This window comes from Dromiciops gliroides, chromosome 2, assembly GCF_019393635.1.
Source record: "Dromiciops gliroides isolate mDroGli1 chromosome 2, mDroGli1.pri, whole genome shotgun sequence".
NCBI lineage: Eukaryota > Metazoa > Chordata > Mammalia > Microbiotheria > Microbiotheriidae > Dromiciops > Dromiciops gliroides.
The window spans coordinates 491633787-491655444 of record NC_057862.1 but is presented as its reverse complement, the minus strand read 5'-3'; the positions used below and the strand labels follow the sequence as shown (position 1 = coordinate 491655444).

The 21658-nt window shown below is 41.3% G+C and overlaps 2 protein-coding genes across 4 annotated transcripts; both read right to left on the bottom strand.

Moving 5' to 3' along the window:
- Positions 1-1771: 1771 nt before the first annotated feature.
- On the bottom strand, positions 1772-4059 carry LOC122744359 (annexin A11-like). Its single transcript, XM_043989823.1, has one exon. The coding sequence runs from the start codon at positions 4033-4035 to the stop codon at positions 2506-2508; it is 1530 nt and encodes a 509-aa protein (XP_043845758.1). The 5' UTR covers positions 4036-4059; the 3' UTR covers positions 1772-2505.
- A 5440-nt stretch (positions 4060-9499) lies between these two features.
- LOC122744065 (vacuolar ATPase assembly integral membrane protein VMA21-like) lies at positions 9500-13723 on the bottom strand. 3 transcript variants are annotated; one of them, XM_043989401.1, is made up of 3 exons: positions 13532-13723; positions 13021-13170; positions 9500-12811 (listed from the first exon to the last, which is right to left on the bottom strand). In XM_043989401.1, exon 3 carries the CDS (start codon positions 12713-12715, stop codon positions 12422-12424), a length of 294 nt encoding a protein of 97 aa, XP_043845336.1. In that variant the 5' UTR covers positions 12716-12811; positions 13021-13170; positions 13532-13723; the 3' UTR covers positions 9500-12421. The 3 variants fall into 3 exon arrangements, with proteins under 3 accessions (XP_043845336.1, XP_043845338.1, XP_043845337.1); XM_043989403.1 differs by having other exon boundaries at positions 13029-13170; XM_043989402.1 differs by lacking the exon at positions 13021-13170 and having other exon boundaries at positions 13532-13722.
- Positions 13724-21658: the final 7935 nt, after the last annotated feature.

Genomic DNA, 21658 nt, shown 5'->3' with positions numbered 1-21658 from the left:
ATTTTCAAGGAATTAGTTCTTCCTTTTTTGATATCTTTTTCCAATTGATTGACTTCCTTCTCATAATTTTCTTGATTTTCTTGGATTGTTTATTTTTTTTCCCAATTTTTCCTCAATCTCTTTTTTGACTTTTGAAGTCCTTTTTAAGTTCTTCCAAGAACCTTTTTGGGGCTTGTGATATTTCTCTTTGATTTAGAAGTGGCTTTTTTAACGTCACTATCTCCCTCTGAATATGAACCCATCTTCTGTATTGCCATAGTAGCTGTCTACAGTTGGTTCTTTCTCCTTTGCTTATTCATTCTATTCTATTTTGTTTTATTGATTTTATTTTTATATATTATTTATTTTACTTTATTTTATGTCTAGCAGCTTATCATTGTCATCAGCTCTAGTCTGGGGATATGGGGAATGGTGCCCTAGGGCTCAGATCCTTCTTACCATTATTTTCTGAGCCCTGTCCAGGAGCTCAATCTCAGGCACTTCTCCACCACAGACCTCCAAGCCAAGGCTAGGGCTCTAGACAATGTTCTTCTGCAAATGTTCTTGCTCCCTGAGGTTTCTCTGGCAGTTACAAATTAAAGCTTTCTTCTCTGCCCTGGAACTGAAACCAGGAACTCCGCTATCTTGTAAGTGCTCATAGCCAGCAGGGTCCCCGCCCTTCTTCCCTCCTCTCTTCACCCCACCCAGCATGTGCCTTAGCCTGGGACCAAGTCTGGTCAGCACAACTGGGCCTGGCATCCCACAACAAGGAGGGTCCTTCAATCCTCAGACTCTGCTGTCAGATGCTTCCCCCACCCCTCACCCGACAACACACACTATCCTGGAGATGTTGGCTTCTCCACCCCTGGAAGTCAGGTCTCTCCAGCTGTCTTAGGATGACAACTGTTTTACCCCTACTTTTATTTACTTCTGTCACTCTACATTCACTTTGAGGTAATGTTCTGTCTTTTCAGTAGGGGAAGTTTGGGGTGCCTGTAATTTTCTGACCTACTCCACAGTCTTCCCAGAATCCTCCAAGAATATTTTTTAAAGTTCAAGGGGGCAGCTAGGTGGCGCAGTAGATAAAGCACCGGTCCTGGATTCAGGAGTACCTGAGTTCAAATCTGGCCTCAGACACTTGACACTTACTAGCTGTGTGACCCTGGGCAAGTCACTTAACCCCCATAGCCCTGCCCCCCAAACAAACAAAAAACAAGTTCACAGAATTCCCAGGTTAAGAAGAACCCTTTGAAAAAAAAGTGCAAAGCTGAAGAGATTAGATTTAATTCAACAGACAATCGGGTGCCATTTAAGGTTTTTTGATGGAGATTCAGTTTAACAAACATGTATTAGGCATCTACTTTGTGCTAGGTGATCTATGACTAATGAAGTAAGCATTATCTAGAACTTTGACCATTTGTCCATTGTTCAATAAGAATTGCCTTCACATTTTTTTTTTTTAGTGGGGCAATGAGAGTTAAGTGACTTGCCCAGGGTCACACAAGTAGTAAGTGTCCAGTGTCTGAGGTCATATTTGAACTCAGGTCCTCCTGAATCCAGGGCCAGTGCTCTATCCACTGCACCACCTAGCTGCCCCCTTCATAAATTTTTAACAGTTCCTTATGTATTTTCAATATCAAGTTTGTTTCATAATTTGCTCCTATTTTTTGTTCATAAATTTTTATCCGAATGTAAAGACACAAATTTACTTGTTGAATAGCTTTTTATGCATGAAATTAATTAATTAATTAATTAATTAATTAATTAATTAATTTATTTATTTATTTATTTATTAGAAGAGAGATGGCTTTAATTGGATAACAGCTTTCAGCTAGACATTCAGGTTTAAGGCATACATATCAGAAGAGAAGGCGCTTCAGTTGTCGCTAGCAGCTGCTGCTACATTCTCATGATTTGTGCATTAAAGGTACAGTACACAGTCTCCACGTAGACTTTAAAAGTGTTTGGCAATGACAGTCATTGTGACACATTCCCTCCAGACTACGTTTAAATGCCTTCCTACCCCCTTCACAAACATGCCCCCCCTCCCCAGAGAACCAGTCATCCCTTGTACCAGAAATGTTTGTGGCTTAAAATTTTTTTTTAAAAAGACATGCGTAGAGCAATGGCTATTTTTAAAAAAGTAAGCATTGCTTCAAAACACAATTAAAGAGTCTAAATGAAGCCAACAGTCTCAGAACGTGCAACAGGAAAATGGGACTATGGGAGGCTCTGAGGGAGGAAAGGAAACAAATTATCTACTTCAAGAAGCAGAAAGCTGGTGGCCACAGTGATGGATGGGAAAAAAATATCCTGAGAAAGTTCTAAAACATCTATCAAAGTCCTTCAGGGTGATATGGCATTAGGGAAGGGGAAGGGATGGGATGAAGAAGGGTATCTACGATGGATGTTTTGGCATCCACTTCTCACTGGAACATCTACAAAGGTCTGGGTTTTCTTTTTTGGGGAGGGGGGGAAAGGCTTCTTTCCTTTCCCTCTTCTTGGTCAGAAGGCAAACACACGGGCTCAGTCGTTGCCTCCACATATCTTCAGCAGGATCTTCCGGTAATCCCCGGAGGTATCTCCCGTAATGTCATGATATAGACTCTTGCCATAGAGCCTCTTATACTCAGCTCGGATGTCAAGCAGGTCAATCTCACTTCGAGACACCAAGATCCGGATGAGAGTCCTGTCTTTTGTTCCTGCTCCCCTCATTGCCTTGTTGAGTCTTTCGGCAAAGAAAGCTGGAGTGTTTTTGAGGCACTTGACCACAGCCAGCATGCCCTGTTCCAAGTCCCCAGACATCTCCCGGCAGATGCTTTTCTCAATATCTCGGTTTGTCATCCGCTGATACTTATTGAAAACTGCTGTCAGGTGAGCTCGGCTCCGTGTGCACAGGATGGCATTGAACTTGGATTCATCAGTCCCCAGACGATTCTCTCCAGCTGCATACAGTTCCTGGGCATCTCTTTGAGCCAGGGACAAATCCACATTTGTGCTTTCATCTCGGTTTCCCTGAGCAAGAGAGATCAGGAGCCTCTGGAAGTGTCCTGATGTGTCACTTCTAATGGCTTCCTCCAAAGTCTTCTTGAATTCTGTTTTGTAGGCCCTGTTGATTTCTCGGATGTGTTCATTGGGAGAGGCGAGGATCTCAATGAGGCATGCTTCATCGGTGCCAGCGCCCTTGATGGCTTCCTTTATTTCATAGACGTCATAAAGGACCGGTGTCTTCATCAAAGCCAGGATGGTCTTCTCAAAGTTCCCTGAGAGTTCGGATTTGAGATCTTTGATCAGGTCCTTCCCATATGCTGTTTTGAAGGAGAGAAGAATCTGCTGCCTCTGCTTGTTGGAGCGACTTCCAAGGCAGTCGATGATTGCCTGCTCATCAGTCCCAAATCCCTTCATAGCTTTCCGCAAGACCTCCGCATCCCTCAGGGGATCAAAGCACGGAGCATCTGGGATGGTGCCTCGTTTTCCCAACTGTGATGGAGTGACAGCTGGGGTGACTGATCCTGAGTATCCAGGGTAGGATGGCACCGGTTGCTGCTGCCCAGGTGGTGGTACTGGCTGCTGGGAGGGCGGTGGCATTGGCTGTTGCCCTAGATAGGTCATTGGTGGCTGACCAGGATAGGCCCCTGGAGCCTGCTGCCCTGGAGGAGGCATGGGTTGGCCTGGCATGGGGCCCCCAGGGTATCCTGGGTAACCTGGCATTCCTGAGGGTGGGTTTCCTCCGGGAGGTGGGTACATCCCATAGGGGGGTACTGGTTGCTGGGCAGGAGGGGGCTGCCCAAAGCCCCCAGGAGGAATGGGTGGGAAACCTCCGCCGGGTGCTCCAGGATACATATTTGGCATGTTGGCACCTCCAAATGTCCCTGATATGTTAGAAGCCATTCCCGAAAGATAATCCTGGTTGAACTGCCCAGCATAGTTGGCCACATTGTCCAGCCCGATTGGGGGCATGGGGGCAGGAGGGTAGGTTGCGCCCCCCCAGGCATTACCACCTGGGGCAGCCGGAGGGTAAGCACCTCCGGGGGGAGGATAACCTGGATAACTCATCGCTTAGACCTCCTAGCGCTAGCCGTCTCCCGAGCAGATGCCTAGGTGTCCCACCGTCGGGCTCTCTCTCCAGCCCCGGCTCCAATTTATTTCTTTTTAAAAATAAAAGTATTTTATTATTTTCCAGTAACATGTAGAGATAGTTTTCAACATTTATTTTTATAAGATTTCCAAATTCAAATTTTTCTCCCTCCCTCCCTCCCTACTCCCCTCCCCAAGACAGCAAGTAATCTGATATAGGTTATATATGTACAATAACATTAAACATATTTCTGCATTAGTTATGTTATAAGAGAAGAATCAGAGCAAAAAAGGAAAAACCTCAAAAAAGAAAAACAACAGCACCAAAAACAAAAGAAATAGTATGGTTCAATCAGCATCCATATTCCACAGTTCTTTTTTTTTTTTTCTGGATTTGGAGAGCCTTTTCCATCATGAGTCCTTTGGAACTTTCTTGTACCATTGTATTGGTGAGAAGAATATAGTCTATCACAGTTGATCAACACATAATGTTGATGATACTGTGTACAATGTTCTTCTGGTTCTGCTCATCTCACTCATCATCAGTTCATGAAAGTCCTTCCAGGTTTTTCTGAAATCTGCCTGCTCATCATTTCTTACAGCACAATAGAATTCCATTACATTCATATACCACAACTTGTTCAGCTATTCCCCAATTGATGGGCAGCCCCTCAATTTCCAATTCCTTGCCACCACAAAAAGAGTAGCTATAAATATTTTTGTACATGTGGGTCCTTTTCCCTTTTTTATGATCTCTTTGGGAAAAAGACCTAATAGTGGTATTGCTGGGTAAAAGGGTATGCACAGCTTTATAGCCCTTTGGATATAATTCCAAATTGTTCTCCAGAATGGTTGGATCAATTCACAGCTCCACCAACAATGCATTAGTGTTCCAATTTTTCCACAGCTTCTTCAACATTTATTTTCTTTTATTGTCATATTAGCCAATCTGATAGGTGTCAGGTGATACCTCAGAGTTGTTTTAATTTGCATTTCTCTAATCAATAGTGATTTAGAGCATTTTTTTATATGGCGATAGCTTTGATTTCTTCATCAGAAAACTGCCTGTTCATATCCTTTGACCATTTCTCAATTGGGGAATGACTTGGATTCTTATAAATTTGATTTAGTTCCTGATATATTTTAGAAATGAGGCCTTTATCCATAGTACTGGCCATAAAAATTGTTTCCCAGCTTTCTGCCTCCCTTCTAATTTTGGATGCATTACTTCTGTTTGTACAAAAACTTTTTAATTTAATGTAATCAAAATCATCCATTTTGCATTTCATAATATTCTCTATCTCTTGTTTGGTCATAAACTGTTCTCCTTTCCAAAGATCTGAAAGGTAGACTATTCCTTCTTTTCCTAATTTACCTATGGTATCACCTTTTATGTCTAAATCATGTACCCATTTTTACCTTATTTTAGTATAAGGTGTAAGATGTTGGTCTATGCCTGGTTTCTGCCATACTATCTTCCAGGTTTCCCAGCAGTTTTTGTCAAATACTGAATTCCTATCCCAGAATCTGGAGTCTTTGGGTTTATCAAACAGTACTTTACTAAAGTAATTTACTACTGTGTCTCCTGTGCCCAGCCTTTGAATAGCTTTTTAAAAGTCATATTCAAAAAAAAAAAATTCATATTTCCTCCACAATTGATGAGGTAAATAGATTAGCATAAAGATTCTCAGCTAGAAAGGTATGTGAAATATGTCATATTAGTCAATATAAATTAATGTCTTGTGAAGTTATTAATACATTTCTCCAACTATTTTTGCCATGTGATACTTTGCCACTTCATTTTTTTAGGTTTACTAAATAATAATTTTCCATGTACATGTGGTTAACTATATAGCATATCGGTTTTATTTCATTCATCTATTTATCTCTTTTGCCCAGGTGGTTTTGATAACTAATTATTAAATTAATAATATGTTACAGGGCAGATAGGTGGTGCAGCGAATAGAGTGTTGGACCTGGAGTCAGGAAGACCTGGGTTCAAATCCAACCTCAGATACTTACTAGTTATGTGACCCTAGGCAAGTAACTTAACCCTCTTTGCCTCAGTTTCCTCATCAGTGGAATATGCTGGAGAAAGAAATGGCAAACCACTGCAGTATCTTTGGCAAGAAAATCCCAAATGTCGGCATGAAGAGTTGAACATGACTGAAATGATTGAACATGTGCTAGGCACTGGTAATATAAAGAGAACAAGTCCCTCACCTTTAATGGAGTTCTTATAAAGTGTAAACATCTTGATACAAGATAAAGATAAAAAAATTCTCCTCTCTTTTGCCCTCTATTTTTTTTTAATTAGGGAATCTAGTGGTCTTGGTAATGAATTCATACAGAAAGACCCAAAAGACTGAGATGATTTAACTCTATAATCCTCACAGCATCTAGCTATAATATCCCTTGTGCTCCTCTTTTTTTCTGCTGATCTTCCCCTTTACTAAAGGAGGCTGAAGCCCTTCTACACAGATAGCAAATGGTCTTGTGGAAAGAACACTAAAGTAGGAGCCAAGGAGACCTGGACTCAAATTCTCACCCTGACAATCCCTGGCTGTGTGAATTCTCTGTGTTGAGGGTGCCACCATCCCTCTGATCTCCTGTATTTGTTTGTAAGTGTGTTTGTTTGTTTCCCAAATAGATTGTGACCTCCTTGAGAACAGGGATTGTCTTTAGCTTGATCTGTATCCGCAGCCCTCAGCACAGTGTATGGCACATACTAGGCAGCTAATAAATGTTTACTGACTGCCTGTGTAACTAAGGTTGGCATTATTTTGGCCTCCTCCCTCTTCTCATTACCACAGCTACATTCCACACATATGTATGGATCTATGTTTTGTGAGTAGTTATATATGTACATCTTCTCCACTAGAATATAATCTTAAGGCAGGGAGTTTTGTTTTTTTAAAAATAAACATTTTTTATTTAAAGTTTTGAGTTCCAAATTCTATCCCTCCTTCCCTCTTCCCCTCCCCCCCCCCTGAGACAGTAATCAATCAGATATAGGTTAAATACCTGCAATTATGTAAAACATTACCATAATAGTCATTTTGTATAAGAAAACAAAAGAAAAACAGGAAAGTGAAAAATAGCATGCTTCAATCTGTGCTCAATCAATATCAGTTCTTTCTTTGGAGGGGGATAATATGCTTCATCATTAGTTCTTTGGGAATGTCTTGGATCATTGTATTTCTGAGAATAGTTAAGTCATTCACAGTTCTTCCTCCAACAATATTGCTGTCATTGTGCATGTTCTGCTCACTTCAAAATACATCAGTTCATATAAGTCTTTCCAGGCCTTTCTGAAATCATCCTGCTTGTCATTTCTTATAATAATATTCCATTACAATCATATACCAGTTTGTTCAGCCATTCCCCAATTGATGGGCATTCCTTTGATTTCTAGCTCTTAGCCACCACAAAAAGAGCTGCTATATTTTTGTACAAAGAGGTCTTTTTTCTTTTTGAGTATGTCTTTGGGATATAAACCTAGCAGTGGTATTGCTGGATCAAAGGGTATGCACAGTTCTACAGACCTTTGGGCATAGTTCCAAATTGCTCTTCAGAATGGTTGGATCCGTTCACAACTCTAACAACAGTAAATTAGTGTTCCAGTTTTCCCACATCCCCTCCAACATCCAATATTTTCCTTTTTTGTCATATTAGCCACTCTGATAGGTGTGAAGTGGTACCTCAGAGTTGTTTTAATCTGCATTTCTCTGATCAATAATGGTTTTTAGCATTTTTTCATATGACTATAGATAACTTTGATTTGCTTGTCTGAAAACTGCCTTCATATCCTTTGACCATTTATCAATTAGGGAATAACTTGTATTTTTAAAAATTTGACTCAGTTCTCTATATATCTGAGAAATGAGGCCTTTATCAGAGATAGTTGTTGCAAAAATTATTTCCCAGTTTTCTGCACTGCTTATAATTTTGGTTGCATTGGTTGTGTGTGAAAGTTTTTAAATTTTATATAATCAAAATTTTTGCTTATATTTTATAATGCTCTCTGTATCTTTGGTCCTAAATTCTTCCCCATCCATAAATGTGACAGATAAGCTATTCCTTCCTCTCTTAATTTGCTTATGGTATCACTCTTTATGTGTAAATCATGTAGGGAATTACATTTTTGGTTTTGTATCTCCAGCGCTTATTAACACTGCTTGGCACATAATAAGAACTTAAATTATTGTTCAGAGAATACTGACTTGTTAGGAACTGATGAAGAATGAACCTAAAGAATGTGAGAAAACAATAGGGTTCTATGAGACCCAGAGAGCCTGGCCAGACCTTTTTTAAGGCCAGCCCAAAGTCTGGAGAAATTCAAAGGAAATGTAGTTGGACTTCAGACTGTGAATACAGACAATAGAAGTTACCTCACTAAAAACCACACCTACCAGAAGGCTTTTTCTCCTAGGAGGGCTCCATACTCTGACATGTACTGCTCATGGACCACCCTCAAGTCCAGTAAGCCAATAGATTTGAATGATGCTAGCCAATTAGCTCTGAGCAGCATGGAAGGGCTGCCTCTCCTCCAAACCCACAGGAAGCTTCTGCTCATACATGCTCTCACAGGCTCTTAGCCTGAGACTTGGAGGAGGCGGCAGCACCTTGCTCTCTCACTCTTCTATCCTAGGTACGTAGGGCTTCTGAACTTTCTGAGTCATGTGTTCTCTTTCTTTACTAATATTTAATATGCTTTAATAAATGCTTACCTCCCCAAACTGGTACAGTATCCTCTTATTTCTAAGTAGCTATATATATTAGAAACCCCAGCTAATTTTCCCTAAAACTTGGGACAGAAATAGGATAACCCCATATAATTTTAAATACCACAAGAACAATTTGCATAGTAACAACACTGCAAAGATAAACAATTTTGAAAAACTTAAGAACTCTGATCCAATCAATGACCACAATTCCAGAGGACCCAAGATGAAACATGCTTCTTACTTACCTCATGGTATTGAGATTTAAAATTGGATATTAGATCATAAATCTCCCCTACTTAACTTTTCCCTAAATTTATCTCCCAGACTAGTAAATTGAAGAAGCTTCTGATTTTCTAGTTAGAGCTTTTATTGTATGGTAGTTACAAGGTGATGTTGATTAGAGGGATAGGAAAGTAGAAATACAAAGCAAATCGTCTTAAATCTAAGCTTGGTCTATATTCCGTATAAAACTCACCAAAAACCCAAGGCCACCTTTGGGGAGAGAGAGAGAGAGAGACTGAGTCAAGCGCATGCTGCTAACCAAGAGCCGGGCTGAGTCGAACTCCAGTCAGCGTCTATCTGTGCAGCGCAGCCAGGAGAGCAGGAAAAAGCCCCCACTTCCGTTCTCTCCTTGCCTTTTAAGCTTGCACCCTGGAAGTCGAGCGCTCAGCAGGCAATCTGATGTGCGTTGCAGGCGGACTGGTGTGCGTAGCTCATGCCGTTTGTCTCCTCCCCAAAAGGGTGGTCCTAAAAAAAAACTGGCATCTTTCAGTTATCCTAACCGACTATTAAAAAACTTTCATTTTTTTTTTACCACAGTATTGAGGTGATGGACTCAGGGTACATAATGAAACATGTTTTTTGGACATGGGCAAAGTGGGAACTTGTTTTGTGTGATAATGCATATTTGTTGCTACAAGAGTTTTTTCTTTCTTTTTTTTTCAAATGGGGGGTAAGAGAAAATAAATGCTTAACTGAAACTTTTTAAAGTTCATAAATGCTTTTTGATTTGGTGCCAATCACTTCATCTCTCTGGGCCTGTTTCTACTTCAGGAAACACTCAGAGGTGTGCTGGAGTCCACTTGCCAAGAAGCTCTCAAGAGTAGATGTTGATGAAGTAGAATCATTTTTTTTCAAAATAAAAAGTTTTTATTAAAATGTTTTAGATAAGGCACATGAACTGTACAAAGGGAACTCTTCAGTGAAGCACTTTCCAAAGTAGCCCTATTTGTCACTGACCCTCTGTAGCATGCAGAAGGACAGTCGTGAAGTAGGAGGCTCCAGCAGGTAGATGGTACAACAGGGCAGCTAGATGGTATAGTGAATAGAGTGCCTGGCCTGGAGTCAGAAGACATCTTCCTGAGTTTAAATCTGGCCTTAGACACTTACTAGCTTTGTGACCCTAGACAAGTCACTTTATCCTGTTTGCTTCAGTTTCCTCATCTGTAAAATGAAATGGAGAAGGAAATGGCACCCCAAATGGAGTCATGAAAGTTGGACATGATTAAAAACAACTGAACAAGAGACTCCTCCGTTGAGAAAGCAATTGCTTGGAAAATAAAATGGTTTTGTCCTTTTTTACACAAATTTTCAGGACCTCATTCTAACAGAAGTGACTAAGAGCTTGCTTCTATTTACCTATTAATCTAAGCACATAACAAATAGAGCAGAGTTTATATACTAGGTGAACAATTGGGATTGCAAGGATGAAGAATAGTAGAATGTCACACTGGAAACTCATTTTAGAAATGGGAAGAAGGGGGAAGCTAGGTGGCGCAGTGGATAGAGCACCGGCCCTGGAGTCAGGAGGACCTGGGTTCAAATCTGGCCTCAGACACCTCACGTTTACTAGCTGTGTGACCCTGGGCAAGTCACTTAATCCCAATTGCCTCACTAAAAAAAAAAAAAAAAAGGGAAGATGCCTACCCCACCCAACCCCCCACGCACAAAAGCCAAGAAATGATGTAAAAAGAAACCACATAACTTATGTAGGTTGTAAGAAATTGTTAAAAACAATTGATATAAAGACTTCCAGAAGACATCTCTTGACCTAAAAAGCAGCCTTTGCAGGAAGTCTAAGTTTCATATTTTCCACCTACAAGCAGTCTGAATTGGCAGACAACACTGAAGGGCAAGAACAGGGGGCCAATAAATTCAGACATTCTTTTTATTACTTCTCAATAATGTAAACTTCAATCCTTTCATTTGATTTTTACCTTTAATCATGTCTCCTCATTCCCTCAGACTATTTTTAGAATTCAGTTACTTTAAATCACATATAGAAAAACCAGTAACAAAGGCAAATTGAATAGGTTAAGGAGACCTATTACCTCATCTCAGAACTTTCACTACAAGGAAGCTCTGATATTGAAAATTTGGTTTCTAGTAAAAAGATCCATAGTGAAACTGACCTATAACAAAGTGATCTATATAAATATGCACCATAAAAACTTGGAAATCAGAGGTGGGTGAAATTTGCTTAAATCAATAATTTCTCTAAAATTAGGAAATGGCTACAAATACTGGAAGCTGTAGGTTTCAAGTGGTTGAAAAGAATGCCAGTTGACGTGTGCTCCCCACCTCCAAGCAAGGGCAGTGTCATTTTAAAAACTTCATAACCCCAGGAAAAACAAGACTGAGTTGGCACTCCAGCAATATTTGTTCCTGACTAGAACTTTGTTCTCATCCACAAGACAGTGAACTTTCAAGGGGTGCCTTTCTCAGGTACCTTAGGATGACAGAAAGGTTTTCCTTGCTAGATGATGATTATGCAAACTATGGAATTATGATGAATTAAAAAGTAGTTTTTTTTAAATAATGTAGTGTAGCTAAAAAAAAAACATTAATTTCTCTTTCACCAATTTACTAGGGAAACAGGACCCCATTGTAGCATATACATCCTTCAGAAAACCAAAATTGCTTCAATATGAATGGATGTGATTTATTCATTTTCAACCAGAATAATGTACAGAAAAATTCACGCTACTGAATAAATCTTAAGGTGCAACATTAATGGGAAAGATTTATTTCAGTGTCTAAAACCTGAGCACTTATCTACATGAAATGAAAACAAACAAAAAAATCTAATGACCTGAGCAGTTTTTACTCATTTCCAGTGTAAAGTGCAGTTTAATCTGCTACTTAAAACCTGCATGTGTCCTGAACAATTTTTGCATGTAATACAACAAAACTCTGTGAAATATATTTTCATTGTGAAAGATTAATTTTAGTGTCTTAAACCTAAGCACTTATCTACATGAAAAGAAAACAAAAAGACATATCTAATGGCCTAAACAGTTTTTACTCATTTCCAGTGTAAAATGCAGTTTAATCTGCTTGATAAAACCTGCATGTGTCATCGACAATTTTGCATATAATACATCAAAACATTGAAAAATATATTTTCTTTGTGAAATGGTGGAATTCTTTGCCTATCAATTCCAGCTCATTAACTTTCTAACCTTTTCTTTTGAAATAACATGAGTGAAATGACAGATTTCACAAACTACTGTACTATGAGGGGAATGACTCCTCGGATGGAGAGCCATAAGCAGTTTCCTGCATCCTAACCTAATCATAAATGTACTCTGCACCTGTTTCCTTATTCTATGCTTATTCCAAAAGGGGTGCTGCTCCCTTCAGTCTTGTTTGCCTTCCCGCCACTGGCGTGAGCCTTCATTCCACGCAAAGTAGACGAAGAGGGCAAGTACCAGGTGAACTGCCACCACAGCCACGATCGCGGCATAGAAATAGCTGTCTCTGTTAGACATTCCCAAAGTACCCTCAAACACATAGGACTTAGAGGAGAAATATAATCCAATGGGCAAAGTGATCATTAAAGCCGAGAAAACCAGGAGAGTCTTCAGCGTCGACGTGAAGGAGCCTTCGTATCTCCGCTCGCTCAGCATCGCCTCCTTCTCCAGCTGTTCCATCAAGGCCTGCGACGCGGGACCGGGGGAGCTGCCGGTGACCGGGACCGAGACGGCCCACGTTCGGCCTTGCTCGCTTGGGCACTGGGTCTGCGCAGGCTGCGGAGGAAAGAAGGGGGGTTCTGGAGGCGAGCGCGCCCTATCCGTGCACACTAAACTGTGTGATGCACACTGTTGCTCCCCCCGCCCCCCGCAAGCCCACTGACCCTCCCATTCCAGACGTGGCCTGAAGAAAGGAGGAAGAAACCTTGTTTCCTCGATGTTCTAATGCCCGTACCCCCTATTCTCCTGCGGCATAAAGACCCTACCTGCTCACCCTGGGCGGTGCCTTCCTAGACCTGCCCACCAAGGTGCAGGTGCTGCGACGAGGGGAAGACGCGTGGGTCCTAGGTTCCAATCCCGGCCTGGCTACTTACACAGGGAGAAGCCGCTTTCTCCCCGAGCCTCGGCTGCCTAATCTGCAAAAATGAGAGGGCTGGGCTGGCCGACTCTGGGGAGGTCTCTCCCAGCTCAGAGTCAGGCGGCCACCGTTCCGATCCGCAGAAGAGGGCGGCGCCCATTTTTCTTATTCTTCCCCAGTCTCCTCAACCCTCCAAAGCCTCCCTCTTTGCCCCTGCGGCGCCATGGCAACCGGAGGCCTACCTCCCCCTCCCCCACCCCGAGACAAGCTGCCCAGGCCCGACTCCAATCCAACAGAGGTTGGTTGGCACGTGGCTGCGGAGCTGGGCGCGGGAAACCGAAGGCTCGCACGGAGTCGCGAATAGGCCAACTAAGGAAAAAAGATCGGAGCAGGGCGGGATGGGGGGGAAGGGTCCTCACCTCACAGCTACAGGACGAGGAAGGAGTGTTCCCGGGTGGAACAGCTTTCAGTTCAGCAGAAAATCGGCCTTCTCCAGCCCAGGTGCCAGCGGCAGCCACTCCCACTCCGCAGCCAGATTTTTTTCCCTTTCCCTTTCCTCACTTCCTCTCACTTCACCTCCCGGATTCCGTCACTATTCCCACCCCGCAGGCGCAGAACGCCTCTCTCAGCCCCGCCCTGCGCGCGCCTCAGCTCGAAAGGAAGTCGTGAAACCTCGTGAGCCGGGCCCGCACCGGAAGTAAGGTCGTGAGCGCCTCTGCGACCCGACCGGCGGCGCTGGAAGTGGTGCTGGTCGTGCTTTGGGAGGAGGGCAGGGGCTGTCCCTCTCCTGTAGCGGCTTCGCAGTGGTGGCGTGGCTTTGGGTCCCCTCTTTCTTTATCCCTTCCCCTGACCCCAGAGATGTCGGCGATCCCGGCCGAGGAGAGCGACCAGCTACTGATCCGACCGCTGTAAGGAGCCTGGGGAGGGAGAAGCAGCGCGCCGCCGAGCCGGGGTGGGGAGGCCTCTGGGGGGACTTCTTCAGCCCCCCACTGGCGGCGAGACTTACCCGGGCTCGTACTGCCCGCGCCTGTGGGCTCAGGCTGTTGTCCATACTTTCTTTTAAATACCACCCCCCGACCCCTTCACTTGTTGCTCTCTGTCACTTTCTACGGGAATCCTTCCCCGACCTCCTTCCCTCCCGCCGGTAGTAGTGACTTGTCCCCGCAAACTTCACCGGATACTGTTTTGCATCGCTCTGGTGCCCTGTGTATTATTGTCGTCTTCCTTGGGATCTCAGTCTCCTTACTAGCCTGAGCTTTGGGGGCCTTCTATAACCTCGTCTCCCCTACAGGTAGCAGATGTTTAATAAGTGTGTGATCAGTGAATGAACGAGCGAATCCAATAAATGTTAGCTGAGGACCCTCTTCCCCTCCCAACCCCAAGTTTGCTGAAGTTTGGTTTCTTCTCTAAAATCGACACATTCTACCTCTACCAATGCCCCAGGGTTGGTTTCTTGTTTGGGACTTGATTCTTTTTGAGAATCCAAAGAATTTATATGGAAAGAGCTTTTTTAAACATCCCAAACAGTTATCACCTAACAGACGTTTAATGTTTCTTCTAAGCATAATTACATTTTACTGGGGGACCGTAACTTGAACGGAGACAAACGCAAGGAATTATTTGTTGGCAGTCTTTGTGAGGCATAGTACTAGATTTTGTCTCGGCCCATAGGGAGGTTGCTGTCTAATTAGGAGAGATAAAATATACAAGCACAGAAAACTCAAATATTAGTTAAATATGGAATGTAGGAAGGGAATATCCAGAGAGAGTACCAGAAGAAATTGAAGGAAGATGAGATCCCATCTAGTTAGAAGGAGAAAAGTAAGGCAACGATAGAGTCAAGAAGACCTGAGTTCAAATATAGCATCAGAGATATAATATCTGGGTGACCGTGGGGATTTTACTTAACTTCTTTCTGCCTCAGTTTACTTATCTGTGAAATATGGATAATAATAGCACCACCACTTGGCAGTGTTAAGAAAATAAAACGAGATATTTGTAAAGTGCTTTGCAAACCTTCTAGGCCTATATAAGTGCCAGATATTATAGGTTGGTGACACTTAAATTTTGTCTTTTTTTAAATTGTTTTTGTTTTTGTTTGCAAGGTGACTTGCCCAGGGTCACACAGCTAGTAAGTGTCAAGTGTCTGAGGCTAGATTTGAACTCAGGTCCTCCTGAATCCAGGGCCAGTGCTTTATTCACTGCACAACCTAGCTGCCCCTAAATTTAGTCTTAAAAGCTGATTTTTATGGGAGTCCATTTCAGACATGAAGGGAAAACCTGAAGGAGGGAAAAGGTCAAGTGAGAACAGGGAATTATGGAGGATGAAATATGACTGGAAAAGTATGTGGAGCCAGTATTTGAGGGGAGGAGGGCATAATTTTACCTTGTGGGTCATGGAAACTCACCTCTTGATTTTTTTTTTTTTTTGAGCATAGAGTTGTGCAGGCAGATGAATTGTGGAAGATGAATTGTAGGCAGGAATTTTAAAAGGGGGAGAATAATGATGTTGGAGTAGGAAAGAGAATTGATTAGAACTACTGTGGCAGCAGATTTAGCTGGTCTTGACAACAGGTTGAAGGTGCATACTGAGAAGGAATATTGGAAGATTAAAATTTGAAGTTGTATAACAGTACAGTATTGCCATGAAAAGAAATAGGAAAGTTGAAAGGCAGTGGGCTCTGGTAAAGATAAAGAATTGGTGGGTTTATCTAGTGAGCTGATAGGGATTTGGAAAGCAATAAATCAACAAGTATTTATTAAGCACCTGCTGTGTGCCTGGTGTCTGCCTAGAGGTAATTATGGAAGCAGTGGGAGTAGGTGAGTTGTACTAGAATGTAGAGCAGGTGTTCTTAACTCTTTTTATGACATGGATCCCCTGGGCAATCTGGTGAAGCCCAAGGATTCCCCAGAGTAATATTCTTAACTACATAACTTTTTAAAAATGAGATTACTGGGGCGGTTAGGTGGCTCAGTGGATAAAGCACCAGCCCTGGATTCAGGAGTACCTGAGTTCAAATCCAGCCTCAGACACTTGACACTTACTAGCTGTGTGACCCTGGGCAAGTCACTTAACCCCCATTGTCCCGCAAAAAAAAAAAAAAAAAGATTACTGAGAAAAGCAATTATATCAAAATAAAGTCATTGAAATATTTTTTTAAATCAGGTTCACAAACCATGTGAAGAACCCACGTAAAAACATGAGAACCAAGGACACAACCATAGGAGGAATTTCTGTCCTTCCAAGGAATGTAAGGAGAACTAAGAAAAAAAACTAAAAAGAGTAGTTGGAGAGAAAGATGAAACGCCATCAAAGTTTAGTGTCATGGGAGCCAAGAGAGAAGAGGATATCAAACTAGTTCAGAGGTTTATTAATAAAGTCCGTCAAATACTGAGTTCCTTGTATTAAAAAAGGATAGTCCTTAAGAAACTTACATGGTGGCAATTTGGGGGAAGAGGAGGAAGAATACAATTTATGTAGATAACTATATGAAAAGATAGGAGGTGATGGAGGTCAGGGAGAAAACCAAAGTACTCCAGGAAAATTTGTGGAAGGGGAAGAGTATGTTTTCATTTGGGTGAATCAGGCCCAGATTTCAATATTGAGATGGTATGTGAACTTACTTGTGAAGGAAGAATTTAACAAGTAGAACTGAGAAGAGAATATATTCAGGGCATCAGAGACAGCTTATGCAACTGTGTAGAAGTGGGAAATGACATGTTAAATTTGAGAAAAGCTAGTCTAGTTTTTCTGAAACATGGAGTTTAAAGATGTAAAACAAGGCCAGAAAAAGAAGTTGGACATAAAAAGCTAAACTGGCAAGGTTGTATATAGCTAGCCATCAAAAATTTAAATTGGGAGAGGAAATCCAGTCAGTCAGTATTTATTAATCTCTGGGTCAGGCACTCTACGAAGCACTTGTGATACAAAGAAAGGCTAAGGACAGTCCCTATGCTCAAGGAGCTCAAAGACTGGTGGGGAAGGCAACAGGCAAGCAACTATATACAAATAATATATCCCAGATAAATTGGAAATAACAGAGGAGAAAGGCAGTAGAATTAAGAGGGAGCAGGAAAGGTTTCCTGTAGAAGGTGAGATTTTAACTGGTACTTGAAGGAAGCAGAGATGAAGAGGGAAAGCATTTCCATGCATGAAGAAAAACCAGGGAAAATTCTGAGTCTGGAGATAGTGTCTTGTTCAAGGAACAGAAAGTAGTCCAGTGTCACTGAATCAAAGAATATGTGGGGGATGCCAAAAAAAAAAAAAGACTATGTGGGGGAGAAGTGTTAGGTGTAAGAAGGCTAGAATCATTGGTCCAAAGAGCATAAATGGAGGAGTTAACCTTAGAATAAAGGAAGGATTATTGTGAGCCTAAAAATGTGTGTGTCTAAAATTCTTTCTATATCAGATCTAATCCCTTAAATCTATACGTCACCTCTACTTTATATTCATATGGGTTGTTAGGTCATACCTATGTAGTCTGATTGTTTTCCCTTTTTCAATTTAAGTCTGAATTTTGCAATAAGAAGCTCATGGTCTTTGTATGAATTGATGTGTAGTGAATTGAGCTGAACCAGGAGAATGTTGTGCACAGGGACAGCAATATTGGATGAAGAACTGTAAATGACTTAACTATTCTCTGCAATACAATGATCCAGGAGATTCCCAAAGGACTAATGAAGAAGCATACTGTCCACCTCCAAACAAAGAACTGATATTGATGGAACAGACTGAAGCATGCTATTTTTCATTTTCTTTCATTTTTTTCTTTTTCTTTGAGTTTTCTTATACAAAATGATTAAATATGGTAATGTTTTACATAATTGCACATGTATAACCTATATCTGGTTGCTTACTGCCTCAGGGAGGAGGGAGGGAAAGAGGGATAGAATTTGGAACTCAAAACTTTAAATAAAAATATTTATTATTTAAAAGAAGCAGCTCATGAACTGAGCCACAGTTAGCTTCTGGTCTTATATTAACTGACTGAATAGAGTTTCTCTACATTTGGCTGCAAAATATATAATCAATATGATTTCTATATTGACTATCAGTGATGTTTTTCTTGGCGAAGATACTGAAGTAGTTTGCCATTTCCTTCTCCAGTGGGATCATCTTTTGTCAGAACTCTCCACTATGACTTACCCATCTTGGTTAACCCTGCATGGCTTAGCTTATGGTTTCACTGAGCAGCTATACAAACCCCTTGGCCAGGACAAGGCAGTGATCTGGTCAGGGATCAGCTTTGACATCCTTATTTTTTTGGTGAGGCACTTGGGGTTAAGTGACTTGCCCAGGGTCACACAGCTAGTAAGTGTTAAGTGTCTGAGGCCAGATTTGAATTCAGGTCTTCCTGAATCCAGGGCCGGTGCTCCATCCACTGCACCACCTAGCTGCCCCTGACATCCTTATTATAAACCAGAAGATCTAAGTTGTGGTTAAATATAAATGTGATTTGTGTGTTCTCCCTAGAGAGGCAAATAAAAGCAGTTGGTTTTATTTTTTGTCTAAAAGCAACGAGAGACATCATTTTCTATAATGCTTGCTCATTTTGTCTTTCATTATTCGTAGACCCCTTCAAGTCTGGAGATCCTATGGACTCCTCAGAATAACCTTTTAAATGCATAAAATAAAATATATGATTATAAAGGAATCCAGTTATTGAAATAAAAAATTATGAATTGAAAAAAATTTCTCATTTACTCTTGTAATGTACTTTAATTACATTAAATTAATTAATTAATTAGGGAGAAAAAAACACCATGAAGAAAATTGCAGCATACACACCATCCTTTGCAAAGAGATTTTATGAAAAATTAAGCCCTTCAAACTGAATTAATACACAGTATTGTCCATGCAAAAGTCCATAGAGGGGGCAGCTAGATGGCGCAGTGGATAGAGCACTGGCCCTGGATTAAGGAAGACCTGAGTTCAAATCCGGCCTCAGACACTTAACACTTACTAGCTGTGTGACCCTGGGCAAGTCACTTAACCCCAATTGCCTCACTTAAAAAAAAAAAAGTCCATAGAAGATTAGAGTGGAAAATAGGATTCAAGATTAAGAAACAAATGAAACCAAAAACTTGTACATTACTCAGAAGCTTCTTTCCTCTGTATCTGGATTATTTTATCAGGGAAGAAAATTAAAGGTACTAAATTCAGCAAACATCAAACAATATCTAAAAAGGAATTTGACTATATTTTGACAGCTTTGTTCTATTAGAGCATTAGCTGGTTACAGCAAAAGTAAAAGTCAGTACTGTTAGAAGGATAAAGTCAAGAAGAGATGGCCACATACAGATGAAGCAGCTCAGTCGACCTATGTACATAAGCTACTGATGACAAAAAAAATGGGAAATGGCTAAAAGAGAAGACATCAATGTGGACTAGCTTCATTTCCTACAGAAACTTCACCAATATAAAGTGAAGAGGCCAAAAGAGCCCCAAAACCCCTCTGAGCCAGTGAATATTTCATTTCCTTGCTGAGCCAAGTGGAGAAACCTAGCAACCAAGGGAAACAATAGTTTACACCACAAATTTAAATTAATTTGAAAAACCTTATGTAGAAGGATGTGAAAGATTGTGAGCAACATTTCTAATTTTCCTGTTTGTGCTTCATTTTGTAAGAAATAACATCATGATATCACAGGTGATGACTTGCATGTGAATTGGATTTAAGTAAGGCAGAATTGCAGTCATCAGCCTCACTTTTCCAGAGTCATCTAAGTCCAGTAGCAAGAGAAAAATCAAGATGTAAGGCTCAGCATAGCCAGATCATTCTAAAAGCATTAAGTGAAATCGGAGGGACGGCTAGGTGCCGCAGTGGATAAAGCACCGGCCCTGGATTCAGGAGTACCTGAGTTCAAATCCGGCCTCAGACACTTGACACTTACTAACTGTGTGACCCTGGGCAAGTCACTTAACCCCCATTGCCCTGCAAAAAACAAAACAAACAACAAAAAAAAGAAGTGAAATTGGAAAGACAGTGAAGAGATGAAAAATAAGATTTGATCCTTCGGTATTTCTATAATAAACATCACCAGTGACAGAACTGCTATGCCATTTGTCATATGAGGAAGTCGAAATCATACTAAAGAAGACCAAAACGGGAAGAGTAGTTAGACCAGACTATGTATACAAGTAAGTATGTATGAAATCTGAAGGCTACAGTTTTGAAAACATTAAGAAGTCAGTTTTCAAGATAGCTTTGAAAGATGGGAAGATAAAAAGTAATTGGGGGAAAAAAAAGAAAAAAGCACAGACGTTATCATTCCCCAGGGATCAAGTGTACATAACTACCAGTTCATATGTCTGCTTGCTCACATTTTAAACATCCTCTATCTATCTCTATCTATCTTTCTATCTATACAGCAAGATTAGTCTTGATGAAAGTATGAAAAAAAAAACAGGCAGATTTGCTCAAATTATTTCTACAGCTATTCTAAGCTATTGTCTAAAAAGTTCAAAGAAGTTAAGATCCCACATCATTTACTGATTATAAACAAACATTTAACTTTCTAGAGCAAAAGGCAGTCCTGACTTGCCTACAGTGGGTTTTTCCCCATGTAATGTTTGGAATGACGCCACCTACTGGAGACTTACTATAGGAAAGCTCCACCATGAGGAGAATGCCTCAGAGGGCAAGGCCATGCGGCTTTTCCTTGGTGTCAGGAAGTAACATTTGCGCATGGGTACTGTCCACCAAGGCTACCAAGCCAATCAACTTGAGGAGCCTCCCATTTTCTGGGAGGGGACAGGAAGGAGGAAAGAGGGCCTGCGGGGGGAGGGCTGTCTCTTTTTGGGTTCCTGACTTTATGGTGGCGGCGGCGGCAGAGGACTTCACAGGAAAATTGAGGAAAGATAGGATTGCCATGCTGTTGGAATTCTGTTCTCAATCTTGCTCTTTCTATCTTTCAATAAACCCTTAAAAACCTAAACTCATTTTATCAGTGATTTTAGTCAGTTTCCCCCAAAACTGGGGGAACAGATTAGAACCCACATTTAGAATCTTAAATTACACACCCAGGCATATATTGAAACCATACGGAAGATCCTTGGATAGATGCAACTACAAAAATAACTTTTCTTCAGTGCTCCTGTGATTAACATCAAGCAAGGCATAACATAGGGAGAGCTGTACTTGTTAGTTCTTTGACATTTTCAGGTAAGGTCCAGATAGAGAAGGAATGGTATCATTCTCCAAACTCTCCTGTTGGAAGATGATATTGTGTTGATTGCAATAAGCCCCAGGATGTTCTTTTGTATGTATGTGAGGCAATTGGTGTTAAGGGACTTGCCCAGGATCACACAGCTAGTAAGTGTCAAGTGTCTGAGGCTAGATTTGAACTCAGGTCCTCCTGAATCCAGGGCCAGTGCTCTATCCACTGCGCCACCCAGGTACCCCTCCCCAGGATGTTCTTAATGAGATTCATAGCCACTCAAGAATTTCACCTAGTATTCCACATATGAAGAATAAAGGAGATGAATACTGCCTATGTATTTTCCATACTGTTACCTGTAATCAGCTGGAGTTAGTCCATTGGAA

Excerpts from the sequence above, each read along its gene's own strand:
- LOC122744359 (XM_043989823.1), bottom strand. The coding sequence starts at position 4,035 with ATGAGTTATCCAGGTTATCCTCCCCCCGGAGGTGCTTACCCTCCGGCT.
- LOC122744065 (XM_043989401.1), bottom strand. The coding sequence starts at position 12,715 with ATGGAACAGCTGGAGAAGGAGGCGATGCTGAGCGAGCGGAGATACGAA.